This window comes from Aedes aegypti, chromosome 3, assembly GCF_002204515.2.
Source record: "Aedes aegypti strain LVP_AGWG chromosome 3, AaegL5.0 Primary Assembly, whole genome shotgun sequence".
NCBI lineage: Eukaryota > Metazoa > Arthropoda > Insecta > Diptera > Culicidae > Aedes > Aedes aegypti.
The window spans coordinates 242,465,347-242,490,134 of NC_035109.1; the positions used below are offsets into that span (position 1 = coordinate 242,465,347).

General features: G+C 40.1%; 2 protein-coding genes across 2 annotated transcripts in view; one reads left to right on the forward strand and one right to left on the reverse strand.

The window, feature by feature from the left end:
* LOC5576403 overlaps positions 1–10,701 on the forward strand; it is a 28,748-nt gene extending 18,047 nt beyond the window's left edge. Inside the window, exons 3-6 of the mRNA XM_021852321.1 lie at positions 372–430; positions 8,246–8,369; positions 8,430–10,371; positions 10,436–10,701. Of these exons, the coding sequence (XP_021708013.1) occupies positions 372–430; positions 8,246–8,369; positions 8,430–10,371; positions 10,436–10,559 (2,249 nt within the window). The 3' untranslated portion in view covers positions 10,560–10,701. The remainder of the gene's footprint in view (positions 1–371; positions 431–8,245; positions 8,370–8,429; positions 10,372–10,435) is intronic.
* Positions 10,702–23,957: 13,256 nt separating this feature from the next.
* Positions 23,958–24,788, reverse strand: LOC5576406 (histone H2A-beta, sperm). The gene is made up of 2 exons (XM_001662574.2): positions 24,414–24,788; positions 23,958–24,344 (listed from the first exon to the last, which is right to left on the reverse strand). Exons 1-2 carry the CDS (start codon positions 24,638–24,640, stop codon positions 24,158–24,160), a joined length of 414 nt encoding a protein of 137 aa, XP_001662624.1. The 5' UTR covers positions 24,641–24,788; the 3' UTR covers positions 23,958–24,157.

The window sequence follows — 24,788 nt, forward strand, 5'->3', positions numbered from 1 at the left end:
ATTTTCCGCCAAAATTTAACAAGTGCTCTTACAACAATAGGAGATTACAATTCTAATACCGCATAGATTCAAAATTTTAGTCTAACCTAAACTGAGAAAACTCGTCATGTTGTTTCAGTGTAATTAAAAAAAATGTCACAACTTCAAGCGAAAACTTAGTAAAAAAAATAAAAAAAATGGTCAAAATATTAATAAATATCAATTCATTATCTTTTGAATGAGCCATAAAGAGCTTCACATTAGACATGTTATCCCAGAGATAAGAACAAAATACTTTTGCATGTTTTTTAGAGGGTGATCCAAGCTTTTGCACGGTAGTGTAGGTATTCTTATTCTAAGTAAAACTGAAAATTTTTTTTCCGTATTTTCAGTCAAACTCGTCTTACAACAGGCTTTGAAGAACATCCACTTTTACGAGAGGTATCCACAGGTAAGTTCATAATCAGATTTTTAAACGCTCTCGATAATTTTGTAGGCAGAATTTTAGGTATTTATAGACAAAGCTATAATGCCCATGTTTATCGCATGGGTAATTTAAAAATAAGGTGTACATTAAAATCAAACAGAACGTACGCACCTATTCGCGTAACTTGGGCCAAAAAGTAGGGCTGGACCCATCCGATCAAGACATTTCTTGCACGCAGAGAAAACAATTTTAATATCAAAAAAATTCTGAGTCATTACAACAATATTTCTTTATTATCTGCCGGCTTACAATTACTTTTCATTATTTTTATAACTACCATCAATTTGGTTCAACAATTTTTATTTTTGATTTTGACAGCTGGATTCAATACGGTTTAACAAAATTAATTTTTGATTTAAAAAAAAATATTCTTTTGAAACAACAGTATTCTTGCATCAAAATAAAAAAAATTTTTTTGAAATTTATTTGAAATAATAAAACTTGTTTATTGATGCCAGCCCCTTCCCCTACCATCCTATTATTTTGCTTTTTTAACATGAAGACAATCGACTATGGTTTGGAAATTATTTGGAATTTTAGTTCAATTTTCATCAGTTACAATTCACAATGATGAACAAATCTAGAAATGGTCGTATGTACCTGCGCCGCTTCCTAATATTCAAAAATTAAATAAAGTTGTTCCGCACCGCTAGCGACGAGATGGACTCATCAGCTCAATTTCCTTCGGCAGAGATAGTTTTGGATGATTTTTGTACAATTGACGATGGGTACATCATATTATTTCATATTCATTCAAAACAAGGTATTTGGAGATTTGAAGCCATGTGAATTACGAATCATTCAACTTAGGACGGGAGATTTCGTTCAGTGAACGCAATTCGTTTAGTTGCAACAAATTGAAAGTGTTTATCAAAAATAACAAAAACATATTGTTTTAAATAGCCGGTAATTCTCTGCGTGTGATCAAAGGACACGTAGGGTAATTCACGGTTTCGGCACCATTCGACTACTATCGGCAATACGTACGTGTTCATTTAAAATGAAAAAGGATAAATTTAACGTTGAGACGAAGTAGATTTGGTAAGGGAAATTTAGGCGAATATTCGTTTTGAATGTTTTTGGATATACCTATTCTGCCCATAACTGCATAACAGTCACATTCGAAATTTTTGACAAATTGGAGTTAATACAATGAAGAGTCATCAAATGATAAATACTTTCGATCAACTTTCAGAAATCTGTAAGATTGTTCTAGAAAATTCGGAAAAAAATATCAAGTTGTTTTGTCACATTGGCAATTATAACCGCATAACAGTCACATTGGGCTTATAAATGAGCCTCGTAATGTAATAGCAATGAAATTTCTATCAGAATTATTTTCTGACTATTCACCTAGTATGCGATATGAGTTGTACAAAATATCAGCCTCAAATAAGCACTTTTGAGTTCCTGGTATTTTTTATAAATCTTAGTTTCCTTCCATAGGCCTTTTCATGTAACAGGTCCGTCTATGCATTTGTTTACATAGGTGGAGGACCGGTGCTAACGCGGGCCTGTCATTTTCATAGAAGAACTGTCAAAGAGCTTCCGGATCAGCTGATTTGAAACGTCATGTGAAAAGGCCTATACTGCCATAAAATGCACACTTGGTATTCTGCCCATAACTGCATATTTGTAACATTCGACAAAAGTAGGCATTGAGTAAATGGGATATCAAGTTTGCATTTTATTGCAGTATGGAAGGTAACTAAAATTTCAAAAAATCACTAAAAATTCAAAAGTGCTTATTTAAGGCTAAAATTGTGTACAACTCGTATCGCATATTGGATGAATAGTCAGAAAATAATTCTGATAGAAGTTTCGTTGCCACTGCATTACGTGGTTCATGTATAATCTCAATGTGATGTTATGCGGTTACAATTGCAAAGTGAGAAAACAACTTGGTATTTTTTTCGAATTTTCTAGAACAGTCTCACAGATTTTAGTAAGTGGGTCGAAAGTATTTGTCATTTAATGACTCTCCCCGGTATTAACTCGAATTTGTCAAAAATGTCGAATGTGACAAACATGCAGTTATGGGCAGTATTCCATTTACTCAATGCCTACTTTTGTCGAATGTTACAAATATGGACCAGTGCACGAGTTCACTATCTGACGTTTGAGCGGTGCCGTGTTATTTACGTGACCATGGCAACGAATGAATTCGGCACCGTTCAAAAGTCAAATTAGTGAACTCGTGCATTGATCCATAGTTACTTCAAAATTCTACAGGGAGTTCATTGAAGATTTTTTTCTAGTTCAAGTGATACTCCTGAAATACTTCTACAAATTCCTTTACGAATTTGTCTAGGAATACTTCTAAGCATTTATTCAGGGATATTAGTGATCTTGACTGGTATTTTGTGAACTAATTTTTGGATTTCGGCTTGCAATCACAATCAAAAGCGTTGATAATTTTAATTCATCGCCGACGTTTCGATTCCATGGTTTGGATCCGTGCGCGAGACGTGTGTACAGAACTGGCAATTACCCATTATGACCAGTGTTTGTTAATGAAGAAACTAACCCGACATATTTCCGTGTAAAGCTACGGCACTTTACAAGTTGGTTAACTTCGAGCCCTGAAGAAGATTCAAACCATAGGATAGAAACGCCGACGATGAATTAAAATTATCAAAGCTTTTGATTGTGACTGCAAGTCGAAATACAAAAATAATAATCAGGGATAATAAGAAAATAAGTTTTGAAAAAAAAATCGAAATTCCTTGGAGATCAGACAACAAATTTGGCATCGAAGCGCTGCAGGAGCTGTGCTGGACAGGTTATGGTTCGAACGTTTAGAGGTAATCATACCATATACCAGAGCTGCGGCAACACACGTGAGCTGGGAACAGGTTTAACAGTGATGGGCGATATGCAACGGCGCGTGATCGGGCGGTGGCCGATCAACGAAAGAATGTTCAATTAAGGCCAATTCTTTAACTTTTAATCAGCATAGCCCACACTCCGGAAGTACTAATAATGACAAGGACACACTTAAAGCGTAGCTCGACCGAATGCGAGTACGCCCGCTGCCCAAGTCACGATTTCAAGATCATCAAGAATATTTGCACAGCCTCCCGTATCGGTACACCTGGAGATCACCTCAGCAGACAAAATCGACCACATTTTGGTCGATGAACGGCACTTCTCTGACACAACCGACGTCAGAACCTATCGTGGTGCTAATATTGATGGTGAAACTGCGCCCAAAACTATCCGTCATCAACGATGTACGGTACCGACGTCCGTCTCAGTACAATCTAGCGCGGCTGAAACAACCGGACGTCACCAATCTGTAAGCGCAGCATCCTTAGGCAGCGTTGCCGGATGAGGACGAGCTCGATAGGGCCCCTCTTGAGGACTGCTGGAGGACAGTCAACGCAACCATTAACGACGCTTCCGAAAGCGGATATGTGAAATGGATATCAAGAAACGATTGGTTCGACGTGGAGTGCCAGGAGGTTTTGGAGAAGAAGAATGCAGCGCGGGCTGCAATTCTGCAGCATGGTATGCGGAAAAACGTGGAACGATACGGACTGAAGCGGAAACAGCAAACCCACCTATTCTGGAAAAAAAAGCGCCGCCTGGAAGAGGTGGAATGCCAAGAGATGGAGTTGCTGTACCGTTCTCAAGAAACGCGGAAGTTCTATTAGAAGCTCAACACATCCCGCAAATGCTTCGTGCCGCGAGCATGTGCCGGGATAAGGTTGGGCGCATCTTGTCGGACGGACAAGAGGTGATCGAAAGGTGGAAGCAGCACTACGATGAACACCTGAATGGCACAGAGGACACAGGCACAGAAGATCAGGACAGCGAAGGCGATGGCTACGTCAGTACAGCGGACAGTGGAAACCAACCAGCGCCCACTATGTGAGAAGTTAAGGATGCCATTCAATAGCTCAAGTTGGCCCGGACAGGTTGGCCGCTTGTCTGCATCGGCTTCTAGTGAGAATTTTGGAAACGGAACAGCTACCGGAGGAGTTGAAGCAAGGCGTTATATGCCCTATCTACAAAAATGACGATAAACTGGAGTGTGAAAATTATCATACAATCACTAGTCTAAACGCCGCCTACAAAGTGCTATCCAAGATTCCCTTCTGTCGTCTATCACCTATAGCAAACGAGTTCGTGGAAAGCTATCAAGCAGGTTTCATCTTCGGCCGCTCGACAACAGACCATAGATCTTTTCCGTGCGGCAAAACCTCCAAAAATGCCATGAGTACCAGGTTCTCGCGCATCACCCGTTCATCGATTTCAAGGCGGCATACGTCAGTATTGACCTGTAGACTGTAGAGCTATGCAAGGTCATGGACGAGAACAGCTTTCCCGGGAAGCTCTCAAGATTGATTTGAGCAACGATGGACGGTGTGCAAAACTGCGTGAAGATCTCGGACGAACACTTCAGTTCGATCGAGTCTCGGTGTGGACTACGACAGGGTGATGGACTCTCGTGCCTGTTGTTCAATATTGCGCTTGAAGGTGTCATACGGAGAGCCGGGCTTAACAGTCGAGGCACGATTTTCACGAGATGCGGACAATTTGTTTGCTGCGCGGACACCCGCCTGAAACTCGAAGCAACAAGGACTCTTGGTGAATGCGTCGAAAACAAAGTATTGCGGGGCTTATATTAAATCCACATCCAGCGGCGGCGGTAACGCGCATAAGATATGCGCGCAATTCAAACGCAACGTCAAAATTCAAGTAGGCTTGGATTTGTTCGTCCTTCAAAGACACAAATGTTTCAAATTTGCTAAATCTGAAACATTTGGTGATTTTCATTATCACTACGACAGTATATCGACATTTTCAGATAATCGCATTGCGTGGATTTATCTTGCAGAGCACAATACATACTGGTAGGCATAACTGAGCGCGACTGAGCCCGCGTAGGAGGCATAGACGGGGATACATTCGAGGTGGTTGACGAGTTCGTCTACCTCGGATCCTTGCTGACGGCTGACAACAATGTTAGTCGGGAAGTACAAAGACGCATAGTCAGTGAAAGTCGTGCCCTGGGAGGGAGAAACCGATACAAAATTTATGTACGTCATAGTGAGCCGAGATTCTGCTGTCACGAACTGTCACTGTGAGCCCAGATCTTGAAGAATGGACAAACTTGATAAAAGCGCGTAATTGATCAAAACAAATTTTTGCATTCCAACAAAGTTGACAACAGTCGGTTGAAAATCAATTCCTGCAACACCCAAAAGCAATGCCACGATAGTACCTTTTAATTTGATCGAATATAAAGTAATGAAACACGCATCTTTTTACTGTTTTCCAATCATCATTAAAATTCAATGCACATAAAACTTTTTCCAAGTTTGTCCAGAACGATCGAAGGAACACGACAAAAGAAAACTAGCGATTTTCATCAAGTCTGCCTTGATTGTCGTTGGCAAGCTGGAGTTTTCTTGCAGTTCGAAATAACTTTGTGTCATATTTCGTGTGTAGTATCGGTGCCTCCCTCCCAGGTCGTGCCTATTATGAGCTGCAGAAAAACCTGCGGACAAAAAAGATTCACCCCCGCACCAAATGCACAATGTTCAAGACGCACATAAGGACGGTATTCCTCTACGGGCATGAGACATGGGGCTATGCTCGAGGAGGACTTGGAAGCACTTGGGGTTTTCGAACGCCGAGTGCTAAGGACGATCTTCGGCGGCGTGCAGGAGAACGGTGAGTGGCGGCTGAGAATGAACCACGAGCTCGATCAACTCTACGGTGAACTCAGTATCCTAAAAGTGGCTAAAGCTGGAAGGATACGCTGGGCATGTTACAAGAATGCCAGACAACAGCCCTGTAAAGATGATGTTCGCTACGAATTCGGTCGGAACAAGAAGGCGTAACGAGCTAGGTGGATTGACCAGGTGCACCAGGACCTAAAGAGCGTGAGTCGCAGTCGAGGATGGAGTGAAGCGGCCATGAACCGAGTGAATTGACAAAATATTGTTGGCGAGGTTTTATCAAGTTAATTGAATTAAAACCCAATAAATAAATAATAACATGGATATTTCCTGATAAGTGGTTGAAGGTATTTTAATGGAATTTCTTGTCAAATCACAGAAAAGTTCCTGAAATGATTTCCGTAGGAATCAATGAAAAGATTTTCGGCGGAATGAAAAAAAATGAATCGTTGACATGTTTGAACATTAGACTAATATAAAATAAAGAATAAGTATATGGAGGAATTTCTTCTCAAAGCTTTTTCTCGAAGGAATTTTTAGAAAATTATTTCAATTCTACTGGTTTTTCGCCAGTTCATAATTCTTTGGAAAGAACTCGTGTGAGAATTTCTCTTGAAACTCAGAAAAAAATTTTCTGGAGAGCACTGGTCTTAAGGTGAAGATAAACCGAAACCACACTTCAAATTTTCAAGAGTACAAATTTAGAGAACCTAAAGGTGAAGAGGAATCGAAGCCAAACTTGTTATTTTCAAGAGCACGGATCTGGAGAATCGAACATCCGTTTAAGCTGAAAACTTAATCGATTGGTCTCTTGCTGGTGGTAACCAATCGATTAGGTTTTCAGCTCAAACGGATGTTTGGTTCTTCAGATCCGTGCTCTTGAAAATTTGAAATTTGGCTTCGTTTCATCTTCACCTTAACCTTGAACAGCTCGAACTTTAAATTCGGCCTTTCCTGTAATTTTCCTTGGAGAGTTTGCTAAGGAGTTGTATAACAATTTCGAATCAAATTTATTTGATACTTTGTACAAGCTTTATACGCCCCTCTTCGTATAATTGTCCATTTAATTTAGGGAAATCCATAGAATATGAGGCAACGTAACGCTCTAGGCGGACGAGGAAGTAGGCTCAAGCGTTACGGCTCATACAAAAATTTTAAATTTTCCATACAAAACCCGTTACGGAGGGGGTCCAAAATTGTCATTTTTAGCGTTACTTTACGTAATAAATGGACGCTGCCTAAGATCTGGCATAGCGTCCTGGATTTTGCGGGACACATCTGGTCACTTTATACCTTCAGGATGGTTTTCCTGAATAACTGCGCGTTTACCATTGTGGACTCCTAGAAAGCATCTAATCTTGTTTTAGTTGATCGTTTGGTACTCAACTTGGACCGCTACACAAAGGGACTGTCCATTAATTACGTAAGGGTTTATGGGGGGAGAGGTGGTAAGAGATTTCTTATGCGTCATACATTTTTTATTGTGCTACTTCTCCCCGAATGTCGGTTCCCCAAACGCCAGTTCCCCGAATGACCCGTTTCCCTGAAAAATGTAGCAGTTCAAATAGGTGCTGTAATAGCTTTCAGTGGCAGGATGGTGAATTAGAAAGAATGGTAAGCGATCAAAAGAAGGAGGTATTTAGTCATTCTCGACTATACACATGTTGCCAAAAATGCTGAGGACGGAAAAACTCGTAAGAACCGCCAATCAAATAAAGAAGGGTGCATATCAGATGACCAGTACATTCACCCCCCTGAAATGTATACAGTTATGTCAAATATGAGTGCCAAAAACTTTTCGGGGAAGTGGGCTATTCGGGGAATCGGGATGTTCGGGGAACTGGCATTCGAGGAACTGGCGTCCAGGGAAACGACATTGGGGGAACCGACATTCGGGGAAGAGTAGCACAAACCATTTTTTGAAATACAAAAAATCTTACTATGGGGGGACAGCCTCTAATCTCAAGGTTTTTTTTTTTCAAATAATAATGTATTGAGCACAGTATTCAATAAATTTGATGGAAACTTCTTTTGCTCAAATTTTTTCAATAGCTGTAACATGAAAAATTGTCTATGATTTTCATTCCAGCTTGAACATGAATCGACACGTGTTTGGCTTCTTTTGTATGATATGTATCTGAGAAAGTTTTCCAAACGGGAGCCTGAAGTCGTACGTCTCAAGAATATCCTATTCAAGGAAGCTGATTTGTTGGGTAAGCTTCAAATCTTTCAACTTCCCGACTCAATTTTAGGAACTTAACATGATCTTTCAGATATAGAATACTGCTTGGAGAGCAATAGTGTTAAAATTGCCGCCGCCCTAACACGCATCCGTATACAGAACAGTGCTTACAGCTTGATCACGCTACTCCCACCACATCTACAGGACGACAAGGTGGCCGTCGTGGTATCAAACCCGATAATCACCGGGTGGATGAACACTTTCCGTATTAAAACCAAACGGCTGGCAAACGAGCATATGAGATCAATAGGGTTCGAGCTAATAGAGGAGCCGATAGTTTCGCAATCTAGCTTACTGAACCTCTTTAATCCGAAAGAACGAATCTACATCCCACTATCAGTAGGAAAGTACAAATGGGACAAACTCTGTCCTCAAGTCATCTATCTGTACCCGGAAAATCGGACTGAATTCATACGATCTGAGGTTTTTGCAAAGCACGAGATCATAATACAAGACAGGTCTTTCATGATCGGTCCTACATTTTTCACGAACTTGCTGGAATTCTACGAGTTGTACGGAGACGTGGTACAAACGCACATTTCCTCTCCTAGATCTACGGCCTTCCTGGCGTCGCTGTTGATCAACAGTAAGAGATGTCGAAACTTCATCGCCTTTGGATGTGGCAGCAAACTGAGCAGTTACCGGGCGTATATGAATGCACTTGGAGTAACTAACGTGCGGCTTTACGCTGAAAACTTCGTGGACGTTCCACACGGAGCGAACATGATCGATAAGGTAGTAGGCATCTTTGCAAACCCTCCGAGTTCGTACTCGGCAGTTAGCGACCCAATAGACCTGATTTGTAGTCGCGGTGGCGATCTCTCCATGTTGGAGGTGCTATCCGAGTCGGAAACGACCGACAACAGCAGGAAACGAGTTGCTAAGGTACTCGAACAGCAACGTGAAACGCTGAAGCACGCTATGGCTAGGCCGCAAGTTCAGTTTATTCTGTACCAGACACATTCGATCGTGCCTACCGAGAACGAAGTCATGGTTGAAAAGGTCATCGAATACATCAACCAGAGGGCGTACGATGTTCATTTTCAAGCTGCAAAAGAGAAGGAACAGGCTGCTTTGGCAGAGGCAGCAGGGAACCAGATAGTGAACCGTCTCATGATGGGTCGCCAAGATACGATAAAAAAGACGGAAGAACCAACGGCTGCATCTGGCGATAATGATCTTGATGCAGAAGGAGAGTCACGTAAAGCGTCCGAAGAAGAGATTGAAGTACCCTTGAGTGATCAGTTCGAAACGGCAGATCTACCAGATTTCTGCCCAAACCGAGATGCTTGTTTGGATTTTGAGGAAGATGGCGTATTTTTGTCGCTAATCAAACGAAAGGAGGTTATTCAGCTGAACTCGAAATACCTTATCAAGATCGCTGAGGTGCGTGGGATATTCGGCGATAACAGTGCAAATGAAGCGCGGACCAATGTCAAAGTGACAAAGCGATCGGATAAAAAATCCGAAGAACAGGAAGCGATTGAAATGGGGAATCGTAAGCGACGTCTCAAGCGTCGCGGAAGCAACATGGATTCCTTGATCAGTCGTTTGAACACACCTACGCAGGCTTCCCTGAAGCGCAGTCACCACCATCGGATGTCGTCTGTGGAGCATAAGTTTATGTTCTTCGACCCGTACCAAGAATGGTGTCCAAAATACGCTGGAGTTCGGAGTGAATACAATCTATCTGTTCTAAGTGATGATAAACTATCGCTGCATTCGGTTGATGAGATATCACGTGCCAGAATTTGGTGGCGCGAAACTATCGAACATGTGCGGAATGTGATTCGACGGAAGAAGTTGTGCGATGAGGAAGACATGCCTGCGTTGACACTTAAAAGACAATTTGGACACTGTAAGCTAGCGGAGGGAGATTTTTCCAAGAGATTTCGAAGCAGTTACTGTAATCGTGTGCCGTATCCGTTACCCGTGCGCATTTTGGAATTTAGACAGTACAACTCAGAAAACAGGTTGCATCAATTAAAATTCATATTTGTTATATGTTATTTTGTGTAATTTGATTTCTATTTACAGTCTTCTTTATCGCGCCGAGAAAGGCTCTAAAGCAGTAATTAAGACGGCTAGACTAAGTCGACAAAACGCGATTGCCAGCGACCACGGACGACGATTTCGTGTGCGATCATCACAGTCTTGCTAAAAGCTAGAAGGCACATAGGAAGGCCAGAGTATGCGTACGATATTCATTAGGTATGTTCTTTATAGTCTCAAGTGACCCACCAGATGCTGTCAACTGAAATAGACAATCAAATATTTTCCTAAAATGCCATGTAGGTCAACACAAATGAATAGTACTTAGATTAGAGCAAAAAGAAATTCCTTTAGTTGAAAAAGGCACAGTCAGGTATTCTTACGTGGGTTATACAGTCAGTGACATAAGTTAGTAACTAAATGCTATTTTTCCATAATAAATGCCCAAGATTGAAGTGCTGTATCTCAGCCAGTGCTGTTAACTATCACGAATATCACGTGACTTTGACAATTGAATATTGCTAATATCATCCTTCCCCGTGGAAAAAGTCATCGGGAAATGTTTTTCCCGGTGACATTTTCCAAATTACTATCGGTTGGCACAACTTGCTAATGGGATATTTAGCATGGAAAAGTGCTATCAGCATTTGAAATTTTCCAAATTTTTGACATTTAACAGCACTTTTTTTTTAATTTCTTTATTAGTATCATTCCAAACATTACATTCATTTCTTATATCTAGGTGTTCTGTGTTAGACAACACTATCATCCTAATTTGGTAAAACAAATTTAAGATTTAATTAACATTTTGTTAACAACATATTACATTTCATTTGCCGTAGCAGTTCAGTTTTTTTTTACAGGTGAGTTGATTTCACCTGCTTATAAGAGAAAAAAAAAACGTTTTAATAGACTTAACCTAACTTAACCTAAACATATAACTCATTAATCGTGGTAATAGAAGAATGTAACGATTTTTGCCTGAAATTATTAATGATTGTATTTGACATTTGTTCCAATGTTTTAACATTGGATATTCTATGTAACTCATTGGTACTATACCAGGGAGGAAGTCTCAGAATCATTTTCAAAATTTTATTTTGAATTCTCTGCAGAGCTTTCTTCCTGGTATTACAACAGCTAGTCCATATTGGTACAGCATACAACATGGCTGACCTGAAAATTTGTTTGAATATCAAAAGCTTGTTCTTAAGACAAAGTTTTGATTTTCTATTAATAAGGGGATAGAGATATTTTACATATTTATTACATTTGGCTTGAATGCCCTCAATGTGGTTTTTGAAAGTTAAATTCTTATCTAGCATGAGCCCTAGATACTTAAATTCATCTGACCAATTTATTGGAACCCCTCTCATCGTGACAACATGTCTACTTGAAGGTTTTAAATAAAGAGCTTTTGGTTTATGTGGGAATATTATTAGTTGAGTTTTGGAAGCATTAGGAGAAATCTTTCATTTTTGCAAGTATGAAGAAAAAATATTCAAACTTTTTTGCAATCGACTACAGATGACACGCAGGCTTCGTCCTTTGGCGGAGAGGCCTGTGTCATCCGCAAACAAAGATTTTTGACATCCCTGAGGTAACTCAGGTAAGTCAGATGTGAAAATATTGTATAATATTGGTCCCAAAATGCTGCCTTGAGGAACACCAGCTCTTACAGGAAGTCTTTCAGATCTGGAGTTCTGATAATTAACCTGAAGTGTACGATTTGACAGATAACTTTGAATTATTCTAACAATGTATGTTGGAAAATTAAAGTTTTTCAATTTTACAATCAAACCTTCATGCCAAACACTGTCGAATGTTTTTTCTATGTCTAGAAGAGCAAGACCAGTAGAATAGCCTTCAGATTTGTTGGAACGGATCAAATTTGTTACACGTAAAAATTGATGAGTGGTCGAATGTCCATGGCGGAATCCGAACTGTTCATTGGCAAAAATTGAATTTTCGTTGATGTGGGCCATCATTCTGTTCAAAATAACCTTTTCAAAAAGTTTACTGATGGAGGAAAGCAAACTGATTGGACGATAGCTAGAAGCTTCTGCAGGATTTTTGTCTGGTTTTAAAATTGGAACAACCTTAGCATTTTTCCATTTGTCAGGAAAATATGCTAATTGAAAACATTTGTTAAATATACCAACTAGAAATGATAAGCTACTTTCTGGAAGTTTCTTGATGAGGATGTAGAAAATTCCATCATCGCCAGGAGCTTTCATGTTTTTGAATTTTTAATAATAGTTCTCACTTCTTCCAAATCAGTCTCCCAGGCATTTTCGAAAACGTTCTCTTGATTGAGAATATTTTCGAACTCCTGAGTAACTTGATTTTCAATTGGACTAGTAAGTCCTAAATTAAAATTGTGCGCACTTTCAAACTGCATAGCAAGTTTTTGAGCTTTTTCGCAATTAGTTAGTAATAATTTGTTTTCCTCTTTCAATGCCGGAATTGGCTTCTGAGGTTTTTTCAAAATTTTAGATAATTTCCAAAAGGGCTTAGAGCCAGGGTCCAATTGAGAAATTTTGTTTTCAAAATTTTTGTTTCTTAATTGAGCAAAACGTTTCTTGATTTCTTTCTGCAAGTCCTGCCATATAATTTTCATAGCAGGATCGCGAGTGCGTTGAAATTGCCTTCTCCTCACGTTTTTAAGACGGATCAAGAGTTTAAGATCATCGTCTATAATCACGGATTCAAATTTTACTTCACATTTTGGAATTGCAATGCTCCTGGCTTCAACAATGGAATTTGTTAAAGTTTCAAGAGCATTGTCAATATCAAGTTTAGTTTCTAAAGAAATGTTAACATCAAGATTAGAGTCAACATACGTTTCATATGTATTCCAGTCAGCTCGTAAATAATTGAAAGTGGAGCTGATAGGATTGAGAATCGCTTCTTGGGATATTTGAAATGTAACAGGGACATGATTAGAATCAAAATCAGCATGAGTAATCAGTTGGCTACAAAGATGACAAAAACATGTGGGGCTATCAGGGTATTTAATTGAGAAATATCCTGAAGAGCACTCATCAAATAAAATTCTGCCGTTGGAATTACTTTGAGAATTATTCCATGACCGATGTTTGGCATTAAAGTCACCAATGACAAAAAATTTTGACTTATTGCGAGTCAATTTACGCAAGTCAGTTTGGAGCAAATTAACTTGCTGCCCAGAGCATTGAAAAAACCAAACTGTGTTTCAACAGAAACACCTAAAGTTTCAAAAACTTTAGTTTCAAATGATGAAAACAGTTGATGTTTTATACGCCTATGAATGATGATTGCAACTCCCCCACATGCCCCATCAAGTCGATCATTACGATAAACAAAAAAGTTAGGATCTCTTTTGAGTGTAGATCCAGGTTTTAAATACGTTTCTGTAATAACTGCTATATGCACGTTATTAACCGTAAGAAAATTAAACAGCTCGTCCTCTTTACCATTCAGAGAACGAGCATTCTAATTTAAAATATTTAAATTATTATTTGGATCCATTAGAAAAACGTAATCCAATAACAATTTGATTTGTAAATTTTACACCTACATGGACTGCTTCAGTCATAGTGGTGGCTTTGAACATTGCATCAATCATTAGATTCAATTGTTCAGTTAGAAAATTAAAATCAGAGGCAGACATGTCATGTGATTTCCCATTAGAATTTTCGGTAGACGAAGATGCGGAGTTACCTGTGGCGGTAGGGTTTTTTCCATTTGATTTGAAACAAGTAGAATGGGTACCCATGGATCGAACAGGGGAGGAGTTCGAATTTCTTGCTACGATATCGGCAAAGGATTTACCGTAGGTAGATACATTCGAAATTGAAAGATTCGAACGGCTACCCGACGGATTAAAATTAGTTTGTGAATGAGCATGATTATGATCTTCCTGATGGGTATGATTTATGATCAAGCGATCGTTAACTGAAAAATGAGCATTGTTCGATACTCTACCAGGCAAATTCCGGAAACGACCGTTATCGTAACGGATATTATCTTTCATCTGCCTGGCACGAGCCTCAATGACCCTTTTGCGTGAAAGACAATTCCAAAAATTGGACTTATGGTTAGCCCCGCAATTACAGCATATGAATTTAGTGGTATCTTCCTTCACTGGACAGACGTCCTTAGCGTGAGAAGAACCTCCGCAAATCATGCATTTAGCATCCATGCGACAATTATTTGTACCATGACCCCACTTTTGGCACCGACGGCACTGAGTGGGGTTCTGGTAATTTCCTCCAGGTTTCTGGAAATGTTCCCATGTCACACGGACATCAAACAAAAGTTTTGCTTTTTCTAAAGCTTTAATATTATTTAGTTCTTTTTTGTTAAAGTGAACTAAATAAAATTCTTGAGAAAGCCCTTTCCGAACAATGCCAGATTGGGTTCTCTTTTTCATAATGATTACTTGGACTGGAGAAAATCCAAGTATATCATTTATTCCATTTTTGATCTCTTCAGGTGATTTATAGTCACTTAAGTGACCTTTCAAGACAACTTTGAACAAACGTTCAGTTTTGTCGTCATAAGTAAAAAATGTGTGCTTCTTCTCTTCAAGATGTTTGAGAAGAAGTTCACGATCTTTAAGAGTTTCCGGCAAAACGCGACAGTCTCCTTTCTTTGCGATTTGGAAGGAAACCTTGATTCCCCTAATGGAGTTCAAGATCTCCTGCCTAAATCCCGCAAATTCGGAACAACTGACCACGATAGGCGGCACTCTTTGCTTCCTCACTTGAATCAAAGAGCCTGGGCTAGAGGCTGCTTCGATTTGGTGTTCGGAAAATTTGTCTAGAGCATCGAACTGATTGCTCATTTCGATACAATTATTCATTTCACCCTTGGAAGAAAGTTCGCATTCCGGGGAAACGTCCTTTCTTCCTTGCCACGTGTAGTGACAGTTTTAAAACCCACTTTTTTGGAAGGAAGTAGTGAATTCAGAGATTCACCCTTCCTTTTGTTTGTTGTTGATACCATGTTTAGTTAATAAACGAAAGAAGACGTGCCTTCGAGAGGTTTTTTCCCTAGACGGTGTCCAAGAAGGATTACCACCGCTAGCTTTCGCCAACGGGTCCAACGAAAAATCGAAGGCACGGGTCCAAACAAGGATCGTAAAGGGATCAATAGTAGAAAAAATAGTACTGAAAAGTACTGTTTTGGTAGCACTGAAAAGTACCGTTTTTAATTTTAGCACTGAAAATTACTGTTTTTGTAGCACTGAAAAGTACTGTTTTATTGCTTTAGGTAGTTTTTAAGAAAACTTCCAAGAGCAGAGAGAATTCGTGTACGCACAGCACGAAGGTACGATGCGCACTGACATTTAACAGCACTGATCTCAGCTTCTGGTAGTCCGAATAGGGCGATATTCAAAACTGAAAAGGCAATAGATGGCTCTTTTTCAGTGGTAGTAAAATCGAAATCCTGAAGTAAAGAAAGCACCACGGAAGATGAACTAAACACAAAAAGTTATGTATTCACTTTACACTTGATTTCTAATCACTACTTTTTTGATCAAGTTTCCTAACTGCAAGTAATTTACGATTTTCATTATTTTCCATACGTTTTGACAGTTCTCCGACTACCATTCTTCCATGCGCTTGTGTTGGAAGTTTGAGAAACTGTTACTTACTTTTGTTTTTGAACAATCCTCTGGAACTCTCTCTAAAATGACTGCAATGTAATAATTCCCATACAGGCAAAACTTCAAGTTATTTGTAGTTCGTCATCCAAATTCCAGCCAAATCGGACTACCAGAAGCTGAGAGACAGCACCCCAAACATGGGAATTTTTTATTTTAAAACAGCATTTGGTTACTAACTTATATCACTGAATTTATTGAATTGCCAAATAATTTATTGAATTGCCAAATAATTTATTGAATTGCCCAACCAGATGACTGCTTAGGATTAACAGACACCCTCAGTGTATAAGTGCTGATGATCTTCTATTTTTAGGCGATAAAGGCACCACGTCAGAATGCTGACCAATGAGGGGAAGGGGAAGGAATTAATGATGAATTCATTTGGCTCCCACGGTTGACCGTATATACCACTGCGTCAACGCCAGTTTATGCGGGAAGGGTGGAAGGATGGGGTAGTTTTATGGCAGAGAGACTTGCTGGTTTGGTTAGCAGACTGCCTATGTATCAGACGTAAAGGAAGGCATGACATAATGCTGAACGAATGGAAGCGTATACAAACATCCTGTGAAATTTGATAGTTTAACCAGTTAGAACACGACAGGGAATGAACTTGAATTCACATACCTTGGAGTTACTGCCAATCCTGATTTTTTTATTGGTACGGGATCAACTAAACAAATTATTAAAACTGCTGCTAGTCTGAGAGAGAAATTTAATCTATTATTGGATTACAAGAGAATTTTCACCCATTATAGAGTAAATAAACGGAATATATAAAAGGGTAGTTAACACCCATTATTCGAAAAAATAATTTACCCTTTATTTTGACGTCTACATAGATCAGAAAATAATGGGTGTTTTTACCACACATTAAAGAGTAATGACGAGCTTACAGTGTAGGGAAACGGTTTATTTCTGTCCGTTTCGAGTTCTAGCAAATGCTATAAACTGTGATAGATACATCAACTGTGATATATTAAGAGTGGTAGATAGAAGCAAGTGAAAGATACAACTACAAAGTACAAAGAAAGGGACGGGCCTGGGATTGAACCCATGACCTTCTGCTTATGAAGCAGAAGCGATAGCCATTAGACCACCAACCCCGTCAATAGGATACAACTCCCTAACCTCAGAAAAACGAATCTTCAGAACTTTCTTTCATCACTGGAATATCACAAAACATTTTACAAGTGCGAATATGCTAATAAAAAGTATCATTGTGCACATAATCGGATAGGTGTCTTCGGGGGACTTATTTTTCGTAAATCCGGGAATAAGTGTTCTGAACACACCAACATGATACGATGCAATCCCGCACTTTTATTCACACTTTCGCACTCATCATGTGGTGAAAGAAATACACAATACGACTATTGTAATTTTTTCAAACGGTTTTTAAAACTCAATGAAAGAATCTTCAGCTTGGAAGATTTTCCTATTTAAATAAACTTGCCTTTTCGTTGTAGACCAAAATTAAAAATGTAATTTTTGAGACATAGGACGTACATATTAGTGTTCTTCTTCTTTCTGGCGTTATGTCCCCACTGGGACAGAGCCTGCTCCTCAGCTTAGTGTTCTTATGAGCACTTCCAAAGTTATTAACTGAGAGCTTTTTATGCCAATGACCATTTTTGCATGCGTATATCGTGCGTCAGGTACGATAATACTTTATGCCCTGGGAAGTCGAGAAAATTTCCAATCCGAAACGAACATATGAGAGTTACTCGCCCGAATAAGCCATTTTACGAGACAGTTGGTTGACGTTTTCTGGCGGGCCGCTCATTGTTTTTGTTTAAAAAACTAGCATGATATGTGAATGGCGCTGGTAACGTTTTTGTTGGTGTTCACATTTTCGCCTCATTCTGGCTATTTTTCTACGTGGTTACATCACTGGTTACATGTCTGATGTTACCAGTAAATGAAATAAATTCTTCCCTGCCTGTTAATTTTAATTTTACTGGGGAAGATTGAAAATCTCGTTGAACGCCATTAATGAATGAGCTCCTCCCAAATGTGGCACTAGAAGAAACGTAAATAAATGGGCCCGCCAGCAAATTTCAAAGCTGGTAAACAAACAAAAACATATGATTCGAAACGTCTCATAAAATGGCTTATTCTAAGGTTTTATTTGGCCGAATATTGAGTCATTATTCGGCCGAATATTCGTTTGGCCGAATAATAATATTTTAACTATATTCGGTATTCGGCCGAAAGCCGAATAGTGCTATTCGGTACACTGCCCATTTATTTATTTATTTATTTATTTATTTATTTATTTATTTATTTAGGTTTACATCAACAGACTATGTATAGTCCCAATGATATCTATATAAATAAAAATGGAGTGGTGTTCGTATGTCACGAAATGGCTCACGAACGGAGCAACAGATTTGGATGATTCTTTTTGCATTTTGTTCGTCAAGGGTTCCGACGTGTTTGTGTGTATAAAAGTTCCAGGATGTTCACCGGGAAAGTCGGAAAAACGAGAGTGAACGGAACTGTCATTTTGTATGGGACGATTCATAGCGGTTTACAAACAGCCTACTTGATGGCAAGACGAAGTTTGCCGGGACCACTAGTAAAAAATAAAAACAAAAATACATATTATATAACGAAACAAACATGACAAAACATTGAATATAAAAAAGTTAAGATCGTAAAACATTTCAAACTTAAAATATGTCTTCAGTCCCTCCGGCCAGCGAAAAAACTAGAAAATTTACGACGAAGCATATTTCGTGTCAGATGGAAATCGAAGATCGACGCCACACGATTAAAAACACGTTGCAGACCATGAACAGCATTGCTCAATCCATAATTGGTGCGACGAAATGGAAGCCTCATCATCGAACTATTCCGCAGTGGACGAGGTTGCACGTTCAAATGCATTTGTTGTAGGATAGCTTCGCAATCGATTCTTCCGTTTAGAGTATCGACGACGGTTAAAGCTCTACAAACGTCTCTTCGAATTCGCAAAGGTTGCAAGTCGATCAGTTGGCAGCGGCTCTTGTAACTCGGAAGGCGTAAAGGGTCTCTCCAAGGTAGCCTCCGAAGTGCAAAACGAAGAAATCTCCGTTGAACTGATTCGATTCGGTGTTGTAGTTCGGACTCCAGACCGCAGACCCATATTCCAATGTTGCTCGAACGAGGGAACAGTATAACGCTTTTAGGCAATAGATGTCGGTAAAGTTCTTTGCAGTTCTAAAGACGAAGCCAAGCGTTCTTGATGCTTTATCGACAATATAAGCGATATGATGGGAGAATGTCAGTTGCGAATCCAACAGAACACCCAAATCCTTAACGCACTGCACTCGTTCGATTGGCGTATCAAAAATGCTATACTCGAAGATTATCGGCTGTTTCTTCCGTGAAAAAGTGATTACGGAGCACTTTGCTGGATTGACGACTAGTCGGTTGAGATCACACCATCCAGCGAAGACGTTTATCTGGTCCTGGAGATAACGGCAATCTTCAATTGAGCATATTCGCAGAAAAATTTTTAGGTCGTCTGCGAACGTCAGTCGACGCCCTTCCACAACAAAGTGTACGTCGTTAAAATACAAAAGGAAAATCAACGGACCCAGATGACTGCCTTGTGGTATGCCTGATGACGCGTAAAAGCAGGGTGATCGATATTCTCCTAAAGCTACCACTAATTGACGATCGGTGAGGTAAGAGCGGAACCATCACAAAAGGCTACCTCCAACTCCAAGCCTATCGAGTTTGGAGATTGCAATTTCGTGGTTTAGCTTATCGAATGCCGCAGATAGAAGCGTGTAAATCACGTCCGTCTGGGCCCGAACATTCATACTCTCAGTGATGTACGACGTAAGGCATAGCAGGTTGATAGTAGTAGAACGGCCGATAGTGAATCCATGTTGATCAGCACTCAAATACTGTCTGCAGTGTGCGCTTAGCGAATCCATGACCGCCAGCTCGAACAGCTTAGCTACAGCATTCAACGATGTAATCCCACGATAGTTGTTAACGTCACGCTTGCTTCCTTTCTTATACACGGGAAACATTTCGGCTGTTTTCCAGCAAGTCGGAAATGTACCGCTGGTTAGCGAAAGCTGAAATACCTTGAGAAGCGGTTCCAACAAGCTGCCGATCATTCTTTTCACAAAAGCAGCTGAAACACCGTCTGGCCCCGGCTTGAACGAAGTTTTGAGCTGTGATGCCGCTTTCGAGATCGTTTCTTGAGTAAGGTGTATGCTGCTAAGCGTTTGATTAGCCAAAGGCACATTGTTAGCCGCGGAATTGATGGAATCGACGGAAAGTTGTTCGTTTACAAACACACTTGCAAACTTGTTTGAGAACAGATTGCAGATTTCCTCTAGGTTAGACCCAGTAGTGCCGTTGAATGTCATGGATTATGGTAAACCAACTTCCTTCCGCTGTTCGTTCACATAATTCCAGAAGGATTTGGGATGCAATTTTAGTCGGCGTTGTATTTTACTCTGATGACGATGAAAACAGAAACGACTCAAACGCTTGTATTCATAGTTGAGTCTAACGTAGTAGCATTTCGATGACCATGTGCGAAATTTGGTAAACCGTCTGAGCGCTGCTTTCTTCTTCCTCTTCAGCAAAAGAATATCGTTGGTCATCCACGGAACACGTGAATCGGTCCGAATGACTTTTTTAGGAACGTGCCTCTCAATGACATATGCCAGGACGTGAGAGAAGGTTAGTGCTGCATTATTGACATCTGTTATATCTAGAATGCAATCCCAATCTGTCTCGGACAACAATTGGGTCCTAAAGCCCTGTCCCAATTTTAGTGCCAAACGCTTAAGTTTAGGCCAAAAACACATGTTTACTCAATTTTCTAATGTTTTCCGTTGGTTTAAGCCCAAAAACATTTTTATTAGATTTTGTCACATCCTTTGGCTTAAACTCAAATTTTGGGTGTATTTTGTTTTCCGTGTCCCTTATGAAATGTCAGATAGGAACAACCCCAGTGGTCGAACTAAAACCCCTGTGGTGTTTTTGTCGACTAAGCGAACGTCAAACATGATCAAAAGTGTCAAGGTTCATTTATGGACCAAATTTTTAAATTAAAGTTTAAACATGATATAGCCATTATTTGAGCGGGAAAAATTGCTAAAGTAATTACAGTAACATGCTTTTTCGTGTTATTAAATAAAAACAAGATTTCATTACAAATTTTAGGACCCAATTCAGCTATACTATGGATATCAGCTTTGCGAAAGTCATATGCAACAACCAATGGACTAGAGATGAAATCACGAACAACATTGGTTTCGATGGCGACTACTAGCGGCGGATGATGAGAAACAACCTTGACCAAAGGTGCAGGGGCCGTCGATATGAAAGGAGCAGTATCACGACCACTCACGAAACAGAGATCCAGGTAGCGGCCATTTTCGTTCATCACGTGGTTGATCTGAGCCAGAGTAGCAGTACTGTAACAATCAAGAAGATTGACAGCACCAACGTGAAGCGAAGTGCGTTGATAATCGGGACACAGAAAACCACTGTGAGTTGGAGTCCATGCGATGTCTGGCAAGTTAAAATCACCAAGAACGATCATTTCGTCACTAGGGGTGGCATATTCCGAGACGACGGCGATTGATTGACAGTGCGTGTTGATGTAATCCATATCACGAGTCCGGTCCGGAGGGATGTATACCACGCATAGATAGAGTTTGCGGTCGCTAAGCTGAATAGCCACCCAAACTTGTTCCACAGAAATCCAGGATTCGTTTTCGATTAGACTTGCTTTAAGCCGGGTATGGACTCCCACAAGCACGCCACCTCCAACCGTTTTGCAGCTGTTATTCGTATTTCTATCGCAGCGGAATACCTCGTATCCTTCTCCAAAAATGTAGCTCGAAACTGTTCGAGAATCAAGCCACGTTTCGGTCAAGACTATGACATCATAGCCGTGATCCAAAAAGGCTAAATGATAGTCGTCTATCAGACCGTTCATTCCTCCAACATTTTGATAGTAAATTATGACGTCGGATGCAGTTTGTTGAGCAGCGGCAGCACTGGAAATGGGATTACTATCAGGTGCGGAAGCATTACAGTCCCATTTATATAGGAAATCCCTGTTATGCGAGTAGGGGCAGTACATCTCTATTAAAAACCAAAATTCATAAACTTGCGAATAAAAACAAACCATTGTCCGAAACGTGTTTAGAACGATTTTAGGTAACGAAAAATGATTTTTAGATCAAAAATAAAAATTTGGGTATTAGAGGGTTGAACTAGACGTGAAATGGTCACAAGTATTCAATATGACCAGATTTGCTTCCAATGGCCATCTTGTGTCGAGTAAATCTGGTTTCTATAGAAAACAAAATTAGATTCGGGTCTGTTCTACAAAATCGCATAATGAGAGTTCTATGCAGTGCTGTAAACATTCGATACTTTGCGCGACGTTCGTTTCGTTGCCATGGTCAGCAGTCACAGCACGAGCTGTAGAATGAACGTCGACAAACACAAAAAAGTATCAATTATTCGTGCCTATTCTGCGTGGCGTGTGAGGTGACACGAGTCGAATGAGGTGACAATTGTCGACTCGCTCCCATTTAATTAACATTAGTCGTCTCACGTCACTCGCGGTGAGAGCGACTCGTCTCTACTCACACGCCGCGCAGAATAAGCACAATTGAATGTTGTCTTACACGATGACATTTGCATAAATCATAAGTTTTGCATAGAATTCAGACATCGGATCATAAACAACATGAAAAGATTGATCTTGCCTGTTATGTCGAATGTGACACACATACAGTGATAGCAGAACAGAAACAAACAAAACCGTAATGTTGCCTAGCAAAGCTATCGCGGTTAGTGGCATTCAATTGACACTTTTCTTTTCGACATTCGTTTGATCGCTCGTGTTGTGCATGTTTAAGGGAAGCGCTGCTGAATATCAGCGAAAACGTGTCGACTTCCGTGATTGCTTACAACAGTGGTTCTAGGGCTCCTATATCTGAACATGTCAAATGGTCAAGTAATTATTGTGATACAGAAATGACCTACATGCGATTGCTAGAGTTCATATATACTATATTTATATACGTTGACATAAATACATTCGAAATATATTGAAATTTTATCAAGAATCACTCATGGAATAGGAGATGTACACTATATTTTCGGGCATGTATCCGGATTGGCCAACGATGTCCAATTCTTTGTGGACACGTATGATCAAAAGAAGGGAAAATCACTTATGTAAATGTTAGCATTTTTAATGCCAAAGCATAGTAGCATTGTCAGATTTTCAATGGTGCGTACAAACCACCAAATTGCGGTAATAGGAAAGTGGGTATGTAGTATCTTAAAAATATGAATTCTTGAAGGAATCCGTATGGGACTGAAAGGGAAACGAGAGAAATTAGCATAGGAATTCATGTAGATCTTCCTGGAAAATTCCTAATCGAATTTTTCGAAATCTCTGGAATGATTCTTTGTCGATTTGCTTGGAAGAGCTCCTATAGTAACAAGTATGGAAAAATATTCACAGTAATTCTTGTGGAAATTATAGGAGGTACAAGCGTTGGAGTGCTTAAGGATTCCCTGGAGCAAATTCTGAAGTAATTCCCCATGAATCACTGCTAACAGAATTTATAGATCTCAAGGAAATTCCTGAAGAATCTGTGGAATAGTCGTGTAATGGTATCTGAAGGTTTCTTATGAACCTCTAGAATTAGTCAGCAGGGTTCACTGCAAGCATAGCAAGTGACTTTAGAAACCATTTTGGTTGACTTAAGACACCTTCCTTTAAAAAACTTTTTAGAGGCTTGCATTAGAATAGAAACCAAGTCTCTATGACGAGACCAGCTTCCAGCCCTGTATAGGTACCTGTGAAGTTCCCAAAAGAGTTTACATTGAACTTATCCCAATATAGCTAGCCAAAAAATTGTACGCAGAAAATTGGTAATCGTTAAAATACATATTTAATCTCGAAAGCGGCAAATTCAATCAAAAGTCTTACAAACTAACAGTGCCAGTGGCACGCGTTCCTAATCTTAAAATAAGTAACTTGTCATGGTCCTAAAGGAAGGTACTGTGATGATTCCGCCGTAACGCAAGCTCTGCTCTGTCTCTCTGCGGCGGTGGGGATGGCCTCCTCCTCAATACTCCTGGCTAGGGTTGGAATCGCCCCCGGCTGCAGACGCCTTTTTGATCAAGGTACTCTTCGGCAGCAACGCCGAGTGAATACTGGGTAGCACTCCGCCCTGGGAGATGGACACATGACTCAGCAGCTTGCTCAACTCGTCGTCATTTCGAACGGCCAGCTGAATGTGGCGTGGAACAATGCTTAAAAGGTGAAACAAAGGATCAGCTACAAAATGGACATTTTGCTTTTTGACTTCGTTCAAAACTTACCGGCTCTTTTTGTTGTCCTTCGCTGCATTTCCGGACAGTTCCAGTACTTCGGCCAACAGGTATTCCAGAGTGGCCGCCATATAGATTCCGGCACCTGTTCCGATGCGCTCGGCGTATTTGCCACGCTTCAGGGCAGTCGTGATCCTTCCGACCGGGAAAGTCAGCCCAGCGCGGGACGATTTTGTTTGCTTCGTTGTCTTGGCTTTGGCGGATCCTTTTTGGGACATTTTGATGCTTTATGAAACTGGTTTGTCTTTTCAAGAAATTTACGGTGGAATCGCACAAGAATTGTGTTCAAACAGCGGATTAAAAAAAACTGGTCCTTATCCCGACGGTTCTTCAACTTGAATGTGGCGCAAAAAGCCGAATCGAAGA